Here is a 24,398-nt window from a genome sequence, read left to right on the forward strand (position 1 = left end):
CTATTACTATATCTAATATTCAAAATGTTGCAGGTTGGTAAAATGCTAAGATTTTTGCAAAGTTTTATAAAAGATTCATAAAGAATGATGCAGAATTGTATCAACATGCAATCTTGAAGTATTGATGCTTATTTGTGTATTCTTATTGTCAGAGGTATATAAACTTTTGGGTATGTGGAGACATGGTGTTATGTAAAGTATAAATACTTTTGTTACATGTTATTGAAATGTTAATATCAACGTGTTCCTGTGAAATATTTGAGCATAATAAATGGTGGAGGTTTTGTTTACAGTAGTTTGTTACTACTTTAAGGAATTTACAAGTGAATTTTCTGGAATTCACTTTATTCAGTGTTTTGAGCATCGCTTTGAAGTCTCATATGATTCCCAAAATGGTATGACGTAACAGAATCCCTCAACTAAACGAGTCTTACCTTGGTTAAGGCGAAGCTTGGTAGTCATATAACCACTGAAGGGATCAGATGCCCACCACTTGTAAGGAAGAATAATACCATCCCAGTTATGTTGATTGTTATGATGAGTGAGGGCATAATTTATGATGCTTGATTGGATACTTAAAACACTCTATTGGCTGTTAAGAACTGATTTGGACATGCGCGGCAAGCGTCTCATCTGATTCCTTCAGTGGTTTTATGACTCACAGAATCCCTTCCAAACTTCACCTTAACCAAGGTAAGACTCGTTTAGTTGGGGGATTAATTGACACATGTTCGACATTAGAACTCTATCAGAAAGAGAAAGAAAGTGAAAACTTTGAAGGTCAAAACATCAATGTGAGCAATCACGGCTCCTTTATGGATTCCAAATCGTAAAGTGTTAGATGCCATCGATATCAAGACATGGCTCTTGTCCTAAAGCTCGGAAGAAAGTCAACCATTTCATTGACAAACTTTAATTATTCGCGTAGTTTCTGACATTTTTCTCTCTCGATTTTTTGCATTTTTTCCATATTTAAAAAAATGCATTTAATTTGTTGATGTTTTATCGTATAATTTGGTAACAGGGCCGCAACTGTGATCGACAATAACAATTAGGACAAGTATGTTTCTATTCCTGATTAAACGTAAGGAATGGATATTCGTAAAATCGCTAAAAGCACATATCAAGGATTTTAAAACCTCGCTTTTATTTTTCGAACAGATATACACAAAGTGAAACTATGATAAAAAAGAAATCGGCGTCCGCAATTTTATATTTTTGCGATTTGTTGTTTAATGTTTGATCATAAATTGCGGAATTACTAATATAAGAAAACAACAGTAATAACCTTGTTATTGTTTATTTGCAATTTTCAAAAACGCATATTAAAGAAACACAATGTTAATACTATTTTGAATCTCGACTCTCGATAGAGCCTTCTCTTCTTCCGTATTAAACAGAATTTTCACCCGTTCTACTTATAACTCGAATTGACATTATAAACTATTTTCACACTTGACACTTAGTGGTTTGAACGCTATTGTCTATTCTATCATCTAGAGTTCCAACTTGCTGCATACATTAACATACGTGAGATTTTCTTAGGGAACAACATCATCATTATAATCTAAATGACAGAGTCATCTTTGTGGTAAGTTTATTGCGTAATCGTCTATATATAATGAAATCTCTGAAATCGAATACTGAATGATGAAGATGTAAAATAATCAAAACGTGTCATACCAAAGGATTTCCCCAAATTTCACTGCTAAAATAACAGTTTGAAAATATTCAAGGACTTTATGTGAAAAAACTAAAATTGACTGCTTATCAAAGAATTGTGCACATAACTGATTATCATTTTTTAACTTGTTATAGTGGAAAAGCTATCATATTAACAAAAGTGTTGTCTGTACATTTAGTTCGCGAAATTCATCTGAAACTGACTTGTTTGCATATTAATAGACAGATGGGATACAACATTATTGCATATATACCAGTTTGACATCGAAATTTAGCTAAAATGTTCTGCTTGAAAAATGACCATACTCTTAAGAAACGTTGACACTACAGACAAGCTATGTACATGTATATTACTTTTAAATAAAACCCTACTCCCCCACCAATGGTAATGTTTGGTAGCTAAACACAGTTTCGTATAAAATCCAGGGGGTTTTCTCTGGGGAAAAGCATGATGGGTAGGGATTTTCCTGCTATTTTTATGCTGTATACATGAAAATTAATTTTTCAAATTCTCAATTGCATAATATAGTGGATTATCTTTCGAATACATGAAAAAAAAATATAAATTTTAAAAATTAATTTTGTGAGACTCTAAAATAAAGGGAGGTAACTCCAAAAACATCCAGATTTTACGCGTGCAGAATTTCTAGCGGGTAACATAGCTCTTTAAAAAGCTGGCGAATGTACCCTGAAAATACTATAAAATGATGCATAAGGACTTGTTAAAATGGCTTTTGGTTGCATTCTGCTTTTAGGTGGAGCCTAAAATGCATGGGTGTACTGCATTTAGAGGCATCCTTTTGTCTATTTTCCGCATGTTTTGGGTGCCAAATAAATTCTAGCATTAAGATACATGTGCATTATTCTTAAATATTTAAAACAATCAGGATTTTATCTTTCTATTAATATATAGATATATATGTAACATGTTTTTACAAGTTATTTTTATAGGGGTCAGTTTTGCTTGCCCCTCATCAGAGAACGTCCTTATAACGTTACATATAAAACTTTTACATCCTGACATTTATGTCCAGGTGAAATCCTAATGCAAAGTCAGTTTGGCGGAAGTCGTAGTATATTGATAACAACTGATTAATCTCCAAACATATGTTATAAAACTAAACATCAGTTTGTAAATATATACATCTTTCAGTGTCTTGGTCTGTGATAACACTGCGAATAGATTTTGTATTGTATAGTCAATATCCAATGGCCTAATGTTAGGGCGAAAACAGGGGTTTGCTTAAAAAAATGCAAATCTCATAAATATTATAATAACCTAATCTTTAATCGTACAATTGCTGAACGTTATATAAATAAAAGTAATAAGGAATCATTCTTTAAATGTTATGAGGCAATTTCGGTCGGAGCTTGATCAAATCTATAATAAAGCCCTTGGATATGCCCACACCCCGACCAAAAATATCACCTCATAATACTAAAAAAAAATATTCCTTATTCCTGAAATAAAATTATTTGGTTTGGAGAGATTTTCGTATGTTTGATAAATTTAAGGTGGCTCACTACACCTTGAAATATTTCCTCAAATCAGCAGAAAATAACTTGACTATGATAGATATCAAAATGGATAAGAAGTATTTAAGTCGAACAAGCAACGAAATGTGCAATTTTGGATGAAAACTTACGTTTTCGAAAATCTAATTTAGTAAACATGAACAAAAGCTCTAGGCGGATTCGAACTCATGAGCTGCGGTTCAGAAGCCCAATACTATAACCACTGAGCTACGACGATACACAACCGAATCGAACGACATAACAATTTATCAAAACATTTAAATCGCCATCTTGTGGCGTTGTGCCTTAAAAAGTATAAGTCTGTGTGTAGTGAGGTACCATAATAAAACATGTTTCTTAATATTTCTTGATGATTTTATCAAAAACAAGGATAAACTATATGTATTAGATTCGACATTCGGTACTTTATAGTTAATAAATAGAATTGAGTAAGGAACGTTAACTCATTATTTGAGTTTTCATCAAATCCAATAAATTTTACTTATATTTCAGAAAAAATTATGGTTACTATATTTGATCATCGCGACCGTATTTGATTATCTCATAATATTCACAGAATGATTCCTTATTATTAATATTTATATATTGTTTAGCAATTGTACTATTAAATTTCAATATGGTCACTGATGAAATATATTTGCAATACATTATAAAATTGATTCCTTGTGTTATCACAAATAAAGACAAGGGAAATGTAAATATAAATTTATCAACGATCACATCTGTGATTATCCTCTCATATTTTTCCTTTTGTGGTGTGGTGCAAATTTTCTAGAGTTCAATTTTATTCAAGTTTTTACTAAACACATTTTATATCTTAACTTTCTGAACATTTGGTATTTCCTTCTTCAGAACAATGGTTATAAAAAGTTAAAAGGGTTCCAAAAAGGGTAACTAAATCTCAAAAAGAAAGTGTAGGAAGGATATACTATTGATCGGAGGTTAACTCTTATGATTGCTAGTTAATCACGGAAAAAATGTTTTGATGAAAATTATGCATAGATAATAGTGTAGATACTAACCACCCCCATTTGACTTTTTCCTGCTTCAAAATCATTATTTCAGCTTGTATTGTCATTATATTGTCACATGCATTAGAAGAAATATACTGAAATGTTTGTAAATGCTTGAACTTAATTAAAAAAGGCAGGCAGTAGGGATGCCGTTTGGTACCAGATGAGAAAAATAGAAGAAAAAAATAAACTTTGTTACTTCGTTTCACTAGTAAATGCGTATGCGATTGAATTTCTTAATCTTGAGAGTTTCCAAAATATTTGACTCTAAGCTATTACCGACGAGGTTCTGTGTTGTGAATTTTCGTGTTCTGATGGCACATGCATTTAAAATATTTCTCAATTAGGAATTGAATCTGATCAAGATATTGTATTGATAAAATTGTAAATGTATTTATGTTGGGTAGGTAATATGTCTTAAATCTGTTAAAAGATGTCGGTTGTATGTGGTGTATGTGATGCAACTGCGCATCAGGTGAATTTCAATGTATATTTATATCCTCTTGATATTTTTCCTATTCTTTTAAAACAGATCAATTGTAATTCAAACAGAAACAGACAAGCCGGATATATACACGATCGAGTAAAACAACCTGTTTGCGTTTTAGAGATGCATTCATTTAACTTTTACACTTAAGGAGGCTGGCACCTGAAATACTAGTAATGTCAATCATCAAAAAACATCTTTGAAATAAAGATGGGGACCTGTAATGTTCATTTATTTTATTCGTGACATATGTCACATGCCATTTTTTGGAAATATGGGGTCCAAAACAAAAATGATAATTTTCCTTAAATTATTGCTTAAGTTTGGCATAGAAATTGATTATTTGAAAAAAATCGAACAAATATTGTAGTTTAAAATATTTCTTAGTTATGATTTTATTACAGTATGAAGTTGAACACATGTCGCGACTATAAAAGTAATATGCAAGTCAAAGTTTAGAAAACCTTGCTTAACAAATGGTTTCAAATGCTAGATCATAATAAATTCAACATCAAATGTAAAGATTGTTAAACAATTTTGAGAAGTCAAATTACTTTTTTTATAAATAATAAAAGTAAAAAAAAAGTAAAGGGTTATATTTCAAAATATTGAGATATGACATGAAATAAACTAATTTTGGGCAAAATATGGGTTAATTTTTTTGTCCTCTATGAAATATAAGCTAAATATGCCAAAATATATCGATAAAAATATCAAAATATTGTTCAAAAATGGGTTTTTTCAGAACAACATGAATATACCGTAATGCACAAATTTGAAGTTAAGTCTGCGCTGAAAATTAGCAGCCTTAGGTAACAGTACTCTGAAACTAATCAGTTATGAAAATTGTTCATTTTTGTCTTGAAAGCCTTCCGCCACAAAAAAATTGTACCTTACTAACGCTGTAAATAAATAATCTTCTTTTAACATTTTATTTGATATGGTTTATTTGGCATTGTAAGATATAAATATACAAATAGAATGAATATATGATGCAAAATTTTTAGATAAGGGGTGACAGTGACATGAAATAGTTACCCCAAAACAAAGTAGCGAAACTCTTTATATGCATCGTTGTTTTCTTTTATCACACATTTACCATAACGTATGCCAAAAACAATAAAGATGAAATCTTGTGACTTGAAATGCTTGATGAGCAATGTGTCTACACCAAAGAGAAAACTTTAAAACTAGAGTTGAGCAAATATTATCGACAGTATAATAAATCAGTACTTTATACAAGGTGCTTAATTATATGAAATTTATATTTTCTGGGTTCAGACAAATAGACAAATGGGCTTCTTTTGGGGTTGAGTCAGATTTATAAATGTTCAATTTTACACTGTACTAGAAAAACAGTTATGAACTAAATGAATTGTTAAGTTCATATTAAAGTACTAACTGCTCTTTTAATCACAGAAGGATCGCAATGAGTTTCATCAGAGTGAGCGAATATGCAGCGTTACTGCTCTTTATCTTGTACCTACAGTGTCACCATACGAAAGGAGAGGCCAATAATGGTAAGTCTCTGTATTCAGGGAGGAGGCATTTGGTTTGAATGCGCTAAAAAGGTTTCTGCGTAGAATCCCTGTTTATTTTGTTTATAAAATGAGACTTTGATAAATAAATTCACTTTTGAGGATAATTATGGAATTCAATTTTCCTAAAAACTGATGTCAATAATTAACCTTGACTCAAAAAGTGCAATCAACCTAAGTATTTCTTTTTTTTTAAAAACCCAGAAAAACAGCATAATGCAATTTTTAAAGACATCTATCATAAGTCTTTCCTATGACAAGTTAGGTAAGACGATCACAATTGAGTGAAATAATTCTGTTCTAAAATGTTTCATGTTTTTATACCGGCGGTACTGACGAGGGATTTGTTCTTCCTCTCCCTGAAAGTTAGGGAGAGGGAACCTTTTTACACCCTCGTAGAATGTCCTGTTTTGACTTATGCGATCAGTTAAAAACAGCCAAGAAAGAATAACTTTATCACAAACACGTTTTTTCAGCTTTATAACTGAATTTTATATCTGGATAATCTTTTTCTCTTAGGGAAAAAATATCGGATAGATAAAATTGGAAAGACGTGGAAGTATGCTTCTCAGTCCTGTACTTTGATGGGATCTGAACGGGCTCCATCTTATGTCGTCAACGTACAAGAATCGTATCCTGCAGACATGGAAGACAGCCCTCACTGGATAGGTGCCACAGCGGAAATCACTCCGTGGTTTAAATTTTCAGGTAATGGTGATTAGAAACTATAAACAATAAAGAAAGAGGTAGATAATTTTAAGTGGTAAAAGTTAGAAATGTTTAAATACTTTTTCAGGATGTTATGTTTATGAAGCAGTACCCGAAGAAGAAATTAAAAAGCTGGATACACGCTCTGCATTTATTGGTCCTGTGGCGGACTGTTACTTACAATGCATGAGCCATTTCGGAGTCAATGTGAGTACTTTAAATGGCAAACTTAAGGCCAAGATCTTGTAAATGGCAGGTGCATACAATTTTATAAAATTCAATTTATAAATTCTTCCAATGATACTTCACTAATAGCTTTGTTTGATAGGATGTATCAGGGCTTTAATTTTGGTCAACACAATGAAAAATCATTCTTTCATTTTCTATGGAATATGAAAGAAATAGGTAACAATTAATGCAAATTCCAGTGGTTTGTCCATTCTTGACAAAGGGAATACATATAGAACCCCTACAGTCTCTGTCTGCATTAGAAAAGCTCTTGACCCTATCTTTAAAATGATGTCAAATTTAACATACTTTACCCATGATTTGAAAATGTCAAGAATGTCAATAAAAAATTTTATTTTCTACATTATTTCCTTAAAGGACGTTGTTTTTTAAGGGTTTGAGTTGTCAAATAAAGATTGTTTTAAAGTTCATTGTCATGAGTAAAAGTTTTTTAAACACAAAAAGAATTTATGAAATGAATAATTATTGACAAAACATTAATCATCAATATTTTTTTTATTATATAATGGAATAATGCTCAAGCAAAAGTGGATTTATAGCAAAACAGAGGAAATTCGGATAAAAGTTTTCAGATTTTGTTTTCCGCTTACATATTTTTGGCAGTACAATAATATCAAAATTTGAGATTTCATTTGAAGCAGTAAAGAATGGAAAAAAGATTTTACAATACAAGTATGGCGTCATAATGATTCTTGCAACAAAAACATTCTTGAATCATTTACTAGATCTTGACCTTAATCGATTTTAAACAAAAAGCTATGCTTGTTAAATACTATAGCTATTTGCTGGTATAACGAATCGGTCATGCATTAGCTTGCACCATAACTATTTAAGATAAAAAAGAGATGGTATGAACTTTGTAATGGGACAATGGTTTTATTTTGTGCAGCCTAAATTTAATAAAAATATGATGAAAAGTTAGACTTTTGTTGCTTTAGAACAAAAAGGTCTTCCGGTCCTCATGTATTATTCTGTAGAAAAAATAGCATTTGCGTTGAAAAAGAAAGGGGATAAAATTTACACGGGGAATGAATTTTCCAGTTATTAATCATATGTAAAATAAGCTACGCAGATAAAAGAGAAAATAGTAAACATATCTTCATAAACTGTTCTGTTTTTTCTCAAAATTTGATTGTTCAAGTTTTTGTCAGTTTTCAAACCTAGTTAAATTAATAACAATATTTAAAAAAAATTATCGGGACAATAAACGGACAAACGGGAGTGATAAATAATTAAAGTTAGTTTATAGTACATTTACCTACGGTACGTAACCATGGTAACTGTTTATCAAACTGAATATCATATTTAAAGAGAACATCTTAACTTTTTTTTTTTTTTATAATTTATTTCTTTTTCAAGGAACAAACATACAGAAAAGACATTCAGTCACACACACATACACACCCACACTTATGAAAAAACACCTAAATGTATTATTTAGTGGTTACTTGCCTACATAAAAAGAAAAAAGAAAAAAAAGAAAGTTTAAGTGACAAAACAGAAATAGAAAAAATAGTCATAATGAAAATAGATTAGATGTCAGCATCAAAGATACATTTCCAACTATCCCATAATTTTTCAAAATATTGTAATTTACAAGTTTGTACTGCAGCATATCTTTCAATATTGTATTTTAGTTTTAAATGACAAAGGAAACCAATTAAACATGGAATCTTATTTGACCTAAGACAACAAAATATATATTGTTTCATATAAAGAATTATAAAATTAATGAATTATAAAGAATTACATAGATGACATTTCAGAGAGTCCAAAAATAACATTTTGGAACTAGATATGTTCACTGTGAATCAAATGGAATTATGGAAGGAGTTGGAAAAGGTAATGACGGTCATTATTCTCTCGGAGTCGCCAATTCAATTACCGGTCCAGGTATCACGATGGGATTTTGCCTATGACAACAGTTGTATTGCGACAAGTCGAGAAACAATCGCACTAATCTTTTAAAATCTTACATCATACGCACGCTCATTACATACAAAAACTCCGATAAAATTCCCTAAATACTCTCCATTCTTAACTTTTATTCTGCAACAACATTGACTTCTGACAGGGCCAGCCATTTTGACGTCTTCGAGAAAGACTGATTCTGATTGGACCATCAGGAATATCAACCAATGAAATTGAGTTAAACATTAGCTATCACAATGGCCGGACTGGTCAGAAGTTGATGTGGCTGCAGAATAAAAGTTCAGTTTGGAGAGTATTTAAAGAATTTTATCGGACTTTAAGGATGTAATTAGCGTGCGTTTGATGTGAAATTTTAAACAATTGGGGCGAATGTTTCTCGACTTGTTGCAATACTGCTGTTGTCATATGCAAAATCCCATCGTGAGCCCTGGACCGGTAAATGTTCTAGTAAAAATAAATTGGCGACTCCGAGAGAATAATGACGTATATCTCATGCATATTGCGAGTGTTTTAAAAATTAATTGATTTATTAGGCTTTTGAAGCGAGCTGGTAATTTTTATCCGGGTCAGAGTTCGACCCCTTTCTTTATTTATGGTTACATTGAAATTAATGTTAAAACGGGCTTGGCCCCTGTGAAAAATCTAGACAAAAACATTGAATTGTGTGCTGTGTACACAATGACCTTCTGAATATACATGTACATACAAAACGACATGAATACAAAATATAAACAGATATACAAAGCAAATATATACGAAATGGTGAATAATATATTTACTAATTCAGCATCACAAATAAAGCTCTATGAAATGGAGTATTTACGGCATGAATGCTAGCAGTTTGATATTATAGAAAATCATTTGTTGTACTTACATAATATAACTATAATCAAGGCGACATATTTAACATTATTTTATTAATTTGCCTATTCAACATGCGGAAGAGAGGTTACGAGATCAACATGAAGGGAAGTACCTTAAAAAGCATTACAAAATAAATTCGATTTTGCAGTTAAAAATTTAAAAAATTGATATAGCTCTGATGTTTTGACGTATCTAGTTATTTAAAGTATTGTAGCTTTAGAAATTTGTATCCGTAATTATTTTGTTACAATCAAGTTTCTTTTTAAAGGATTTTGGCTATTCTCGTCGCCTTTTTTTACCGATGATTACGATATTTTAAATGCTTGCATGGACAGATTGATGTTCATTATTCAGTTGTTGATTACATAATCTCCCTTCACACACGATTGACCCGAGACGATGTCACTGGTAAACTAACGAAGTTACTGCTCCAGACACGTGTGTGTCTGGGGTACGTATACACATGGTACACGAGTCTGGTGAACAAAGAGGTTTCACACCTCTAGACTAGTAAATTGATTTGTGTATAATTAGCTACACAATTATTAACAGCTAAAACAGAAATTAAATTAGACTGCATGTATAAAATAAGCATTCATTAGCTAATACACGGATATAGTCCGTCAATCAGTGGTCAAAGAATCATGCATGAGACTATCAAAAAGAAACTAATGTTCAAAATATGCCTTAATTGTTACTTATCTTTTAAAAAATGACAAAACTCACAATTCAGCAATTTAAACCTTGTTTAAAAAATGCAATCAAGTAATAATGAAGTAATAATTTCGGAAGTAATTACGCCCCTGGTCTTAATATCTTGTCCAATAAAGAACACCTTTCTTTCGAGCGCTATAGTCAGCAATTTAACTCCAAATAGCTTAATTAAATTGTTATACTGACACTGAATCATTATTAAAACTGAAAGAAACTTTAACATACCTTGACAAAGGATGTAAATAAGTGTAAAATAAAATTCCATTATCGTATTTTCAAAGAAATTACGAGACAAACTTCATCATGCGGCCATTTTTGACTTTCGCCTTGATCCGTTAATAATCCCGCGATTGTTTGTTAAAATGTGCATGCTATTTTGATTGTTATAAGTCCGAAATCAATATTAAAATGAATAATCGGGCAATATTGATGTACTTTCGGGCAGGTAACATCGTTTTTGACCCCCCCCCCCCAATTCAAAAACGATGCTACCTGCCTGAAATCACATCTCAGACTCATCCAAAAAATCTTGACAAGCAAACAAAAAAAAAACAAAAAATAAAGGGGACATTGAAAATTTTCTATATCCTTATCCGTGGGGGAGGACGGGAGCTGGCGTGGTATATATCTGTAACTTCAATTTCACTCTTAATTTCCTTAATTAATACTTACATACTCCCCCCAAAAGTAGGGGGGAGGCTCCATGATAAATAATTTTTTTATATTTAAAAATATGCAATAATTGTGTACTACTTTAAAGATGTTTAGTGTTGTGCTCCATGATAAATAATTTTTTTATATTTAAAAATATGCAATAATTGTGTACTACTTTAAAGATGTTTAGTGTTGTTGGTGTGTGTATATATATATATATATATATATATATATATATATATATATATATATATATATATATATATATATATATATATATAATTTGAATTTTACAGGACACTCATTGCTTCTGTACCCTTGATTTGGAAAAAGGACGATTGAATGGAACCTGTGAATTGATAACATCTATTTCCTTTGAAAATGACGTGATTGGATATACACATGACAATTCCGACAAGATATACCATTTTGCAATGTACATGCTATTTGACGGCACCCTCAAGATAACAGGTTTTAAAATTATATACACTTGGTGATAAGAATTTAATCTGATATATTCTTTTTTGTAAAGTGTTAATTTATTTCAATTGTAGACAATTTGGACGAATGTCTGGTAAATACCGATACTGACTTCATGACCAAACCATGTGACTCAATTGGTAGGTCATTAGATTGACTTTTTTTTAAAAATGAAGGAGATAATTTAATTACCTGATTGATTAATATAGATGTCAGATAAAAGTATTATGTTTTTGTAGCTTACGTTGTAAATTATTTCTTTAATGTATTCATTATTAGTACTTGAGTATAACCTTGATGTTTCGATTCTTTTTTGGAGTTGATTTTAATCAACTCTCCTATGCACTTACTCGGGCAAAGCGAAAGTGACAGAATGTTTGGACCTAAGCACAAATCAAATCAATACCGCTGACAGCACTTAGTTCTTGAAAATAATCGATAAATTCGATGCTATGTATTCTGATGCACTGTTTTTCAAGAAAACTTATTTATTAATACCATGAAAAAAGTAAGATTTTAAATTGTACAAACAGTTAAGATATTTTTATAAAGTCGTATGTATTCCTACGCTAGAGTTCAATGTCGTCCCGTTCAACCAGACGCTTGGCTGTCTCCGATAATATCCGACAAAACAGAGTCTCTCTTGCTTGTCGGATATAAACGGAGAGAGCTGAACGTTTGGTTGAACAAGACAAGAATTTAATCTTGCCTGAATCAATACAATTTCTCAGAAATATTTCGATTACTGATACTTCTTGCCATGCAAAATCACATATCGTTGATTTTAAATAAATGATAATCGATAAAATCAACTCCCGTCAGTACTTCAGTATTTTGATTATTTTAAGTAGGTCACTATAAAGCTAAGGTCAAGTTAAAGATAAGGATTTTAGATTGTCTTTTTGGTGCCATTTCATTATGTCGTCAAAAATGATATGATAATTTTTGTTCAATCCTTTCATTATGAAGAAATGACACATTATTTGACATTCTATTTTCAATTTTTTAGAGAATATGTAGGCTTACTGTATACTTTATTCGTCAGACATGCAAACAACTCCAATATTTGTAACGAATTTTCTTATACCGGCATTTTTTTTTAGAAATGACAGGTTTATTCACATTTTTTATCGCGTTACAGTTATTTAACCAAGCTATAGTTTTAAAGCATAATTTTTAAAATTCATATCAAATATGTTATAAACCTGATGGATTCTTTTACTCCCCAGATCATGATCTTGATAGCTATCTTAATCGGAAGCGTACATTTATCTTGCTCTTAGTTCACCTGGCTTCGATTTCACCAAAAAAAATTCTCAGACTTAAGTCTAAGTTTTTTCTCAAATATTTGAGTTTTTTCTCAAATTTGAGAAAACTCAAGTTTTTGTATTTCACAAAAAAATCGTGTTTTTAGGGAAGGAGTCTTTTCTGGTTTTCGACTTGTCAAACGTAAATTTGATTAATTCTACATTAATTCAAGATGAAAGGAAATTAAAATAGTATATTTTTCTTTCTTTTTTACTATCATACAACTTGGCATAGAAAAAGTAATCGATGTTTAGAATCTAACAAGGACTATATTTTTTGGCGGAATATTGGCGTAGGAAAAAAGCACATGTTCCGCAATCCAAAATTGCTGTAGATTAATGAGTCTGTTTTAGCATTTTTAAAGCAATAACATTTATGTTGGATTTTTTTAACTAATGTGAACTAATGATATGATACTTGGCTTTCAGAATATGTTTTAAAGGGGCATGGTCACAATTTTGGTCATTTTTCTTTTCAATTTTAATGTTGACAATGCTTCAGTAAGGCATTTTTAATAGGCAACCAAAATTTGAGTGTCATTTGCCGAGTTATAAGCGAGTTACAGAGCTTACAATTCTTCGCTTATAAACAAAACGTTTGTTTACATTTTGAATGTTGAAGTGAAAGTTCCAGTTTTAGACCTCAAATAAATGTGTTAATCGTTAGGATTTGTTTATTTATGCTTAAAATGATTAAGAAGATAGACAAATCTGCTTGAAAAAGATTTTTTACCGGTATATTGAACCTATGTAAACAAAAACAGGACACGAGCCTTGTTTACATGACGAAGAATTGTGAGCCCTGTATCTTGCTTAAAACTCATCGACTGGCACCCAAATTTCATTTGATCATTAGAAATGCATTTCTAAAGCATTGTAAATAATAAAAGCAGAAAAATAAAGTTTGACCAAAATCGTGACCATGCCCCTTTAAAACATGATTTGCCTATCAAAATAAATTTTTACAAGCTTTTTAATGCGCTATTCTTTACAATATTTTGTATATTGATTTGTGTGAAAAAAATAACTATAATCAGTTTTCTCTCTTATTAAATGGTCAATAAATTAGCTTTTCTCCCAATTTATATCTTTATATAAAGTCTTCATAATACGTAAAAACCAAATATATCTTATTATTGGAAGCATAGAAAAATAATCATAATATCTTCAAAATTCAATAAAATTAGAGGAAATGCGGGCTAAGCAATACCGGTATCACTTTTAGTTTAAATATCTATTCCAATTTAGTTCTAGAAGCTGATAGACATTCTGATACTCTATCATTTCACTGAAGAAGAGAATCTTCATATCTGAAACAGATATCTGCATAACTGCAAACAACTACATTATTTTTATCATCCTTTAAGTTGGGAAAGAAGGTAGTGACCTTGACCTGACCTTTATGCAAAAACAAGGAGGTCAAATTTGATTAAACTGACAGAATCATTTGGTTTTATGATCCGTTTGACTGTGTCAAAATTTCATGAATTTCTTATTATAAGAAGTATGTTTGATAACAAGAAGACTCCTTCCTTAACTCAATTTGAGAAAAAACTTAAGACAGAGTTATCTCCCTTGACAAAAATGTAAACAAAGGGAACTAATTCATTTGTTTGTGTTAAATGGAATATTCTACTTTCTAATGGTTTTAAGGTAACCATAATGTATTTAATTAGTCTTTTGTTTGTTATATAATACATAAGATCATGTAGATATGTCATCTATACTTAGCAAAACAAAGTGTACATTTCATGACTGATTAAAATTTTATGAGTCTTATTAATTTAATCCGATTCTCTTATGTTGAAAACATAAGCAGACGATTGTTTTTATTATAAAAGAATAAATAAAAAAACAGGAGATGTTAAAAGAGACCACTTGTGACAATGAAAATTCTTGACTATGCTAAGTACAAAATTCAACTCAGCTGAGAAATGACTAAGTTTGATTTGTGAAATGCAATTTGAGAAAAATTTCAGCTGAGTAAATTCTCAGGATTTGAGATTAAACTTAGGTAAAAACTTAATTGTTTTGGGTTAAATCGGAGCCAGAGCTGAAAGTTCAAGAAAACTTTTCTGATCACCTTTTATACGACGTCTGTCAATTTTAACTAAACTTGGTCAAAAGCATTTTTGGGTAAATGGAATTAAAGCTTGATTAAATGAAGGACCAAGATATCTTCCAATGGTAGATAATTTTTAATTAATGCATATTAGTTAGCATTTTGAAAAAAAAAAACCTCTCCTTAGACATTATTTGCTGAAAAGCTGAAAAGCTGAAACTCTTGTTGAAGCATCCTCAGGAGGTACAGTACCGTCTACACAGATCCCGTATTTAACCGCGTTCCTCTGCGGTTATTCTTTCCGCGTTAATTCATCGCAATAAATTCATCATTCATTCATAATTCAGTTAATTCATCGCGGTCCTAGCTGCAACCATGTTTAAACCGCGGCGGCGTGACCTACCATTGAACAAGATGATCGGAGATTTTTTCCTGTACGCTATTTGACAATGAGACTGCCACCTTACACTAAGGGTCATTCTATACTTGCCATGTCTGTCGAATTGTTTGAGTTCTCATAAAATGGTTACGTATTTAATGCATGTTTTCAAAACTCCTTATCAATTATTTTTTAGAAATTCTCATTAAAGAATCATCTGCAACAGTAATAATTTTCATGTAACTGTGGATAAAGCTTTTATTTAAAAAAAATATTTAACCATTTTCTAATATAATCTAGATGAAGGAGATGGTAAGAACTATAAAATGTTTTTCGATTTTTTCATGATTCTAAAAATTTTCGACTACAAAATCTGTTTTTAATCTATATCAATTTGTAGCTCGTTTTACGGCAGTCTCACGATGCTCAAGGCAATCAACCTAGTCCGTGACAGGCACATGCTACTTGGAGAACCAATTACCTACGGTCAACGGCATGAAACGAAAATTTTCACAACTAATTTAATGTGTGTTCAATATGAGGCTACAACACAAATAAAGTATCGGCTGCAAATAACGTTTTTCGTAACCGCCCCCTCCACCTCCTCAACGTTTTAAGATCGTCAAAGTAAATTGTATTTGACTTTAGCCCCAACTGTTTTGCACAAAGGTGTGAAACCATCTCATTGACGGGAAAGCACTCTACGCTTATAAAAGACCTTCAATATAAACTAAACGAGAGAGAGAGAGAGAGAAAGAGAGAGAGAGAGCGATGCTGTCGATGCTCAAGACAATTAACCTAGTCCGTGACAGGCACACGCTACACGGTGTACGAATACCATACGATAAACGGCAAAATATGAAAATTTTACTCAACCGAAATTGATATCATTTTATGTGCGTTTAATATAATGCTGCAACACATAGTTGGGAATTACATGTATAACGTTTTCCATACCCCTCCCCCTCCAACGTTTTATGACCTACAAAGTTAATTGTAATTGACTTTAGTCATGATCCCCGGGGATAGGGCGAGGCTTCGATAGAGTGTTTTGAATTTTAAAAGTTTCTTTTTTAAGTTGGTACGTAATCAAATCTTCTGAGAAACCCTTCAGGCTTCACAAGATTTAAGCACGTGGCCACCTAAGTTCGTAACACGGTAAACTTTTTAACATTGCTGTTCAAAATTTTACTCAGCCTAATACAGCATCATTAAAGTACATTATTTTTTTAATTTATTGAAACTTACATGCATCGATTGACTCTTTACAAAACATTTTACATTGGTTTGTAAAATATAAACATGTTTAAAAAATACAGTTGTTCATGAAATAAATACGTATAGCTTTGACTTGTCTAAAAATATTCTATAAAACATACAATCTGATTAAAATCAGATCCTTGATCCTAACCTTTTTTCTATTGTCGCAACACGTGAATCCAAAGAAACCCCACTTGAGGTCACCTCAAGTGGCATCATATGACGTCAGAAGTGACGCTGTTTTAAGAATTCAATCAAAATCATTCAGTTATTGACATTTTTCTTATCTTTTTACGAATGAGAAATATAGAGCGACACTTTGAACAAGAATGAACTTTTCGTCACTTATTAGTACTGATAGATACATCTTTGGTGAAAATATTTTGTTTGTTCAAGCAATCGCTCAATGTTTTCTTAAAGCAATATGAGCTGCAATTTTCATTGTGAAATTTTTTTAACAAGAATGTTTTTTTTTCTACTAAAATGACAAAAATATCATGGTTTTTTAAAAAAAAATTCGCCAAATTTTGTGAAAAGGGCCGTGAAAGAGCCTTAATTGGAGTGAAATTGAATTATTGTCGTCGTGTACAAAAATTGATTTCCTATATGTTTCTTAGAAGAGATAGCTTTCCTCTGACAGGTGCCATAAAATAATTCGCTCAAGACTTATTTTCAACCTAAATTTTACAGACAGCTCGATGCGTAAATGGTCGAAGGCAATCATAGAGGGACCATCGAGTGATGGTGGCAGGATACAGTGGACGTCTTTTGTACGCCGGCATCTCATGCGATGGACTAAAGCAAGTAAGCAATCTTACTGACACTCCAACTCTTGCAATATGTCAATCACCTGAAAAATATCTTGATGAAAACAAACATCGGTTCATGTTTTTTGTTTTTGTTTTAGAAACTGGTCAGACAATTACGAACTGTGTTAGTGTGAAGAAGGGATTGAATAATAAGAAATATGAAAACGTTTTAAAACCGTGTGACAATATACTTCCATACATTTGTGAAGGTAGGTAACATTGTGAAGGCGAAAGAAGGTAACACTGTTTTGCCAAACAGTTATTGAGATTTTTTAAAGAAACTTATAATAATTGGACCGATTATATCTGTTACAATACTGAAAGTAGTTGGGTTTTGTTACCAATTTCATGAATAACATGGCATAAGAAACGAAATTAGGAAATAAAGGCGTGGCAATAGAATATTTTGTTTGCATTTAAAAATATTTTTTTCCTCAGGTTTGACACCTTATGACCAAGTTGCAATTGTTATGGCAGTAGTATTCTCTGTTCTTTTGATCACAGGAGTGTCATTATCAATAGTAATACATTCTAAGAACAGGTATAACATTACGCTGCTCTTCTATATTATTATTCTTCTTTTTTTCCCATATGGATTTTGGAATGTATAGGGAAAAATCTGTATCACATTCCATATTACCGCTCAAATATCAGCTTAGGGGTCGATGGTGAAGGCCAGAGGGCTGATGTTGGTCGAGGGTTGATATGAGATGTGATACAGATTTTGACATGTATTGTCATTTTTTCTTTATACATTTGAATTTAGAAAACTACTTTTTATTTTCATTAGAAAAAACTTTCATTTTACTTTATAATTATATATTTACATTTGCATATAAGTTTCCTTATATGAGCCCATAGAATTAGCAAAGATGTTCAATTTCTGTGTAAAATGTTTGACGTCACAATGATAACCCTACACTAAACATTTGACTGGTGCATTTTTGCATGCATTAAAAAGTTAGTTTAACAATTCTGAACGATTTGCCTTTCTTAAACGTAAATAAAACTAAAAAACAACAATGTAGAAATTGATCAAAGCTTCTGATCTTCACGGGATATGATCACGTGACCAACCAAGTTCATATCCCGGTAAACTTTTTAACTTGCTGTTTATTTCTTAATAATTTAATTCTGGTTGTTACATGGCGTTTGAATGGATAGAAAAATTTAAGTTAATTTGTTTAACCAAGTTTAACCAAGTTTGCACGTCACAGGACACGTCACAATGCAATACCAATTCACCTGACGTAACGTTTGAATTATAAGGAATGAACCATCAATCCAAGTTATATTCGTGTAACCTGGGTTGTAGCAATTTGCCATTTTTTATAATCAATTTTTATAATAATGAGTTATTCAATATTTTTCAGTTTTATACGTTGTAAAATGATTTGGAACAGTTTATGCTTTTTAATAAACCACCTCGCGGTTTATAAAGCGTACACAGGAAAAATGTCCACATGTGTAAAATATGTGTATAATTTTACACATGTTTTGCACATATAATGCATGTGTACAACACATGTTTTAAAATTTATATGTTGAACACATATATTATACACGTGTGTAACATATATATTTTACATATGTTTAACACATATATAAAATAATATATGTTCAATACATGTTTCAAAGAACATAAACACGAAAAAAAAAATGTTGAATTTATTATTTATTTTCATGACTTTCACCTATATTTATGCATTTATTAGCAAATATTTGTAAGAATAAAATTTATCTAACAAACTTTTGCAGAGTAACTTACACAATATTTATTAGTTAACCAATTCCGGATTAAAATCTCGATTGGCTTTAATTTTGTCGTTTGCAATCATACGTCATTTTTTACGTCACGGAAGCAGAAGATGTTGATCAATCATTTACAGATATTCGATTTGAGGCTAAAGGTAAGGTTTGTCAATCATTCTTATTCATTTATTTGTATTGTAAAATTATACAAATATTGCTGGTAGCAACCTAGTCATTTTACAACACGTCAAGTAGCTTGTGTTCTTCGGGAAAATTCGGGTTCAAAACAAGAAACATGTATTGTCAACGATCGATGCTTATCCAATCTACTTAGGTGAAATTGATGAAAGTTTTTAGATGAACTATAAAGGCAAATACGGTGATTTAATGTATATAATACACATAAAGGTATATACTACATCTGCTATATGTAGGTAAACGGTAGGTCTGTCGGTAAACGTTTTCCACAAAGCTACAATTAAGCAGTTGTAGCTGAAAAAAAGCAGATTTATAGACAGAACAATGCTTGAAAATTAAGCGAACATTAAATAAATGTTTATCAAATGTATTTTTATTTAGATCAGACACATTTCAATCTTGAAAAGTGAAAGTAGAATAAACTAGAGTAAAGCTCGTTACAAAGTAACGAGTAGCATAAAACTTAAAAGCAGCAAGTCGAAAGTTTTATATAATTTTGTTGTTGTTGTTGTTGTTGTTGTTGATATATCAAAACTGAAAATTAAATTGATTGTTTAAAATGTTATTTATTATGCAACAACTTGCTAAAATGTTCAGTCGGTTACTTAAGTGAGTATGCTAATCAACACACTTTATTTTTAGACAGGTCACAGAAGACATAAATAAACTAACGCAGTGGATAGCAGGGATATGTCTCTTTAAACTGTTTATGCAGTTGTAAGTATTATAAGTAAAATTCAGTTTTTTATCTTCAAAACTGATTCTTGACTTTCTTTTGAAAGTATTCATGATTTAAATTTTGTAAAAGAAAATCAATGAAATTTTCATATTAATTCTAAATGTCATGTTTTAAGTGTTTTTTATTATTATTAAACATGCAATAATATACCTGCAATGTACTATGATATGCAACTTATTTTGATATATACAACTATTGTGTGTAAATTCTTTTCTTTTTTGTAGAAAATGGCTATAGTACAAAGGCTACCAATATTGGTCGGTCAGGAACTCCGAAGACATAGGGTAATGAATTTTTCAAGATCCAGACATTCTTCTTGATTTCATAGACAGTTCTACACTGCAGCTGGTATAAAAGTGACAAATCATGGTAATTAAATCTAAATACGTAGAGTTCTGACTGTATTGTTAATATTAAGAATTTCTGTATAGTGTACTGTAATTTTTAAGAGTTGAAAATCTAACTTTTACAAATATTTCAGGTTTAATTATAAAAATATTATCATAATATGTCTGTTTTTCTCCTCAAAATTAAATATTTATTTTATGCTGATTTAAAAACCTCTGATGATTGTATTAAGTTGGTATAACTATGTTTTAGAAAGAACCCACTCCACACATGAATTGCTAAGGTCAATGCACTGAAAAGAAGGAAGTTGAAGTTAGATCGACATAGAGATGGCTAGTTTTTTTGGTTAGTTTGTCAGTTCTGTTGCAAAAATATGTGCATGCAGTATCAGAATTCTGTTAAAGCTGCTTGGTATCCACTGATGGCTGCATGTTTGTATTATTAGTTACTTAATTATCTCAGACTTCTTAAAGTTGCTGTTAGTTTTTAGCAATCAAAAGCACTTGTAACAATTAATTATTATATAACATGTACATGTACTTGCAAAACAGCAATATAATTCTGAAAATCTGGATATTTCAGTTTTTATAGTTTTAATAATGGTAATTCTAGGATGTACAACAATGACTTTTCTTACATGTGTATACAGTGACTGATTTAAACAAATATTTGTTTTTTAGTTTTAATATTGAAAGTCTGATGTTTATTTTTCTTAGCTGTTCCGCTCTACAATGGACTAATTTGAGACCCTCTCCCCCTGGATGGCTGTGCAATTATTTGTACAGGCAATTCACTCCACCAGGAAAGAGTTCTGTGGACATGAGGAGGAAGTAGATGACATTAGCACTTGTAAGTCTGACTTTGTAATATCATGTGTATGATATACTTATATATTGATAAAAATCAACAATACTATTAAGGCATCTTAAAAGTGTCAGATCTAATGTATATACCGTGGAATCATTAAAATTCGTGGTGTCTCAATTTTCGAGGAATTCGTGGGTAGCCCTCTCCCACTAATTTAAATCCTCAACGAAAACAATTTTAGAAACAGTTATCTTTGTTACTGAAACAGTAGGCTACGCATCCACGAAATTACATCCCCACAAAGAGCAAAAAAGTCATAATCCACAAAAATTGGCCCCCACGAATTTAAATGATTCCACAGTATACTACATGTATTGGCTAACAACTCAAACAATTGAACTTAACATGCAACCAGTCCCTTCTTTGGACATAATTATGTACAAATAAAGTGCATCATGTACATGTGTATAAATATATATAACTATTTATTGAATGATACTTTATAAAAGAATTTTGATTATTTTTTCTTCATTTCTTTAATTCAGAGGTTATTCTTAACTACGAAAAAGTTTACCGAATGATAGAAGTTCTGGCCAGAGTTTAAAGGTGAGAATTATAATTATATTATATACACGATTGTATAGTAATAACTACATGTTTGTAAGTTCTGTTAGAGAAATACATATATTTAAATTGAAATGAAAATTTGATTCTCACATGACAACTTAATTTATATCTTCAATCTATGAAATATACCATGACTATATATTAACTTGAGATTTTTTTCTGTCACCAGAGTTCTATGTATCAATAAAAAAAGACAACAGACGAAACATCTGGGAGCTTCTGCAGGAAAAAGAAGAAAGAAGAATTAAAGGTTACCAAGCGGTAAGTTAAAAAATTGTTGTGATTTCACTCTTTTACAATATTAATACATATTCTGACCTAGATTACCAGGTACTTATCTAATATATTTCTGTATGAATTTTAGTATTGAATCTATATAATGTAATATCATTGGATAGTGTAACGAGTGTACATGTATACTGTAAAACAGAGACATAGCAAACAATAACTAATGGTGTAGAACATTAAAAATGAAATAGAAACAATACATAATTATGTATGATTGTGTCATTTTTCTTTTTTTTACAGGAACAAGGAAGAGAGAAATGAATTGTTACATGGCAATGAAGAATAAACTCCTGAGAACAAATTAATGAAGTTTTTGTTATTATTTTTTTATATGCCTGGTGTGCATCTGCAATAATATACTGATGATCTATACATTGATATCAAGGAATAGTTTGCAATATGAAGCACACTGTACGTAATATATTTTAAATGAAAGCTTAAGTAAAGATGTACCTTTATTATTGACAATTGCTAACAAAAAATTATATATAAATTTCATATATAAAATGCAACACATATATTACACATATAGAATATGTGTTTTACACATATAAAATATGCTATGTTTAATTTCACACATGTTTGACACATATTAAACACATGTTAAACATGTGTGGAATTAAACACTTTATATATGTGTGCTCTTTTTATGTGTTTTACACGTGTAAAATATATATGTAAAATATATGTTAAACACATGTTGCACACATGTGGACATTTTTCCTGTATAAACTGCCCAAACCATTTTAAATCATATTAAACAAAACAAAAATATTGAATTCATTCCTTAAAGTAAATGAGATATGCCTACAGAATTATGAAATTCAGGATATGAATTCTTTCAAGGATGCGCGCATGCTTCACTGCAATATCTTTGTTTCATGGGGTGTTCCGGGGGTACACATTTTGCTAAACACAATGAAAAACCAAGATTTTAACAGTAAATTTCTATGTAATATGAAGGAAATGAGATACAAATATCGGAATATTGTCCATTTTTTACTAATAAAATATATCTATAATGCCTATAGTCTCTTCAAAAACGGCAATAAACATGCTCTTGACGTCCGCTTTAAAATAGTGTCAAATTCAAAAACTCCCGCAAAGCGAAGCATCCCCTCGCGACATGAATTATTTAGTTGGGAATGTAAAATTAAGGAATATTCAGTCATGTAAATGTAATCGAGGAGACCGAATTGTTTTGTGGAAAATAAGGGCATATATCAAGTATACATGTCTATAACTTAAATCAGAGTAAAGACCCAAATATTCATCTCCTTGAAAGCACTTGGAAATCATATCTTTTTTTTTACCCTGATTAACAAGCTTTTTGGTGGTATACGTTGAAGGGGGAATTTACGTGTTTGTAAAGTTTTTCTTATTTCTAGCAGAAACAAAAAAACATATAAAACTTTATTTAGCGATATACACATTATTTTAAAAGCATACAAAACGAAATCGTGGAAGCAAATATATATACACCATGTATCATAATAAAACGTAGCTGAATCGAAGATCGTCTGCCCTGGTGGGAAATGAGAGTTGGCATGCTGTATGTCAACCCAACGTAATAGATATTGAGCTATTGATATGAAACGATTTTTCGGTGATACATTTGTAAATGTGCAATGATTGTCAAAGTATTTTCTGATTCTTGGACTAGGTACTAGTTACATTCAAGTTAAACGGGGAAAATTGCCAGGTATTCGGTTGCTTCTTTCGATGTAAATCGGATTCCTTTAATCTCTAGCCCGCTTCACCTTTTTACTTTTGATATTCTACTAACCTTATTACTACGAAAAGTGTTTTTTTAACCTATTTAGGTAGATCCAAATCCCAAATATTTGAACTGCTTACTTTGACTTTAGTTTTACAGTAGTTTTTTTTCAAGTCGTACATAATTTGTTTTGTTTAAAATTGTGTTATTTTTACGATAGTTTTAAAAGTATATAAAAGAATGTAAC

At 30.9% G+C, this 24,398-nt stretch overlaps 1 protein-coding gene and 1 long non-coding RNA gene across 2 annotated transcripts; both read left to right on the plus strand.

The window, feature by feature from the left end:
* The first annotated feature begins 1,454 nt into the window (after window positions 1-1,454).
* Window positions 1,455-18,384, plus strand: LOC105323158 (uncharacterized). The gene is made up of 9 exons (XM_066065876.1): window positions 1,455-1,591; window positions 6,139-6,239; window positions 6,777-6,965; window positions 7,054-7,172; window positions 11,675-11,849; window positions 11,933-11,998; window positions 17,557-17,670; window positions 17,774-17,884; window positions 18,287-18,384. The coding sequence occupies exons 2-9, from the start codon at window positions 6,149-6,151 to the stop codon at window positions 18,382-18,384; spliced, it is 963 nt and encodes a 320-aa protein (XP_065921948.1). The 5' UTR covers window positions 1,455-1,591; window positions 6,139-6,148.
* A 738-nt stretch (window positions 18,385-19,122) lies between these two features.
* On the plus strand, window positions 19,123-23,147 carry LOC117690147 (uncharacterized). The gene is made up of 8 exons (XR_010708040.1): window positions 19,123-19,585; window positions 20,268-20,342; window positions 20,589-20,733; window positions 20,965-21,057; window positions 21,429-21,561; window positions 22,065-22,125; window positions 22,316-22,407; window positions 22,675-23,147. It is a non-coding gene; the product is annotated as an uncharacterized lncRNA (long non-coding RNA).
* The last annotated feature ends 1,251 nt before the right edge of the window (window positions 23,148-24,398 follow it).

The sequence above is a fragment of the Magallana gigas genome, chromosome 7 (assembly GCF_963853765.1).
Source record: "Magallana gigas chromosome 7, xbMagGiga1.1, whole genome shotgun sequence".
Classification (NCBI taxonomy): Eukaryota; Metazoa; Mollusca; class Bivalvia; order Ostreida; family Ostreidae; genus Magallana; species Magallana gigas.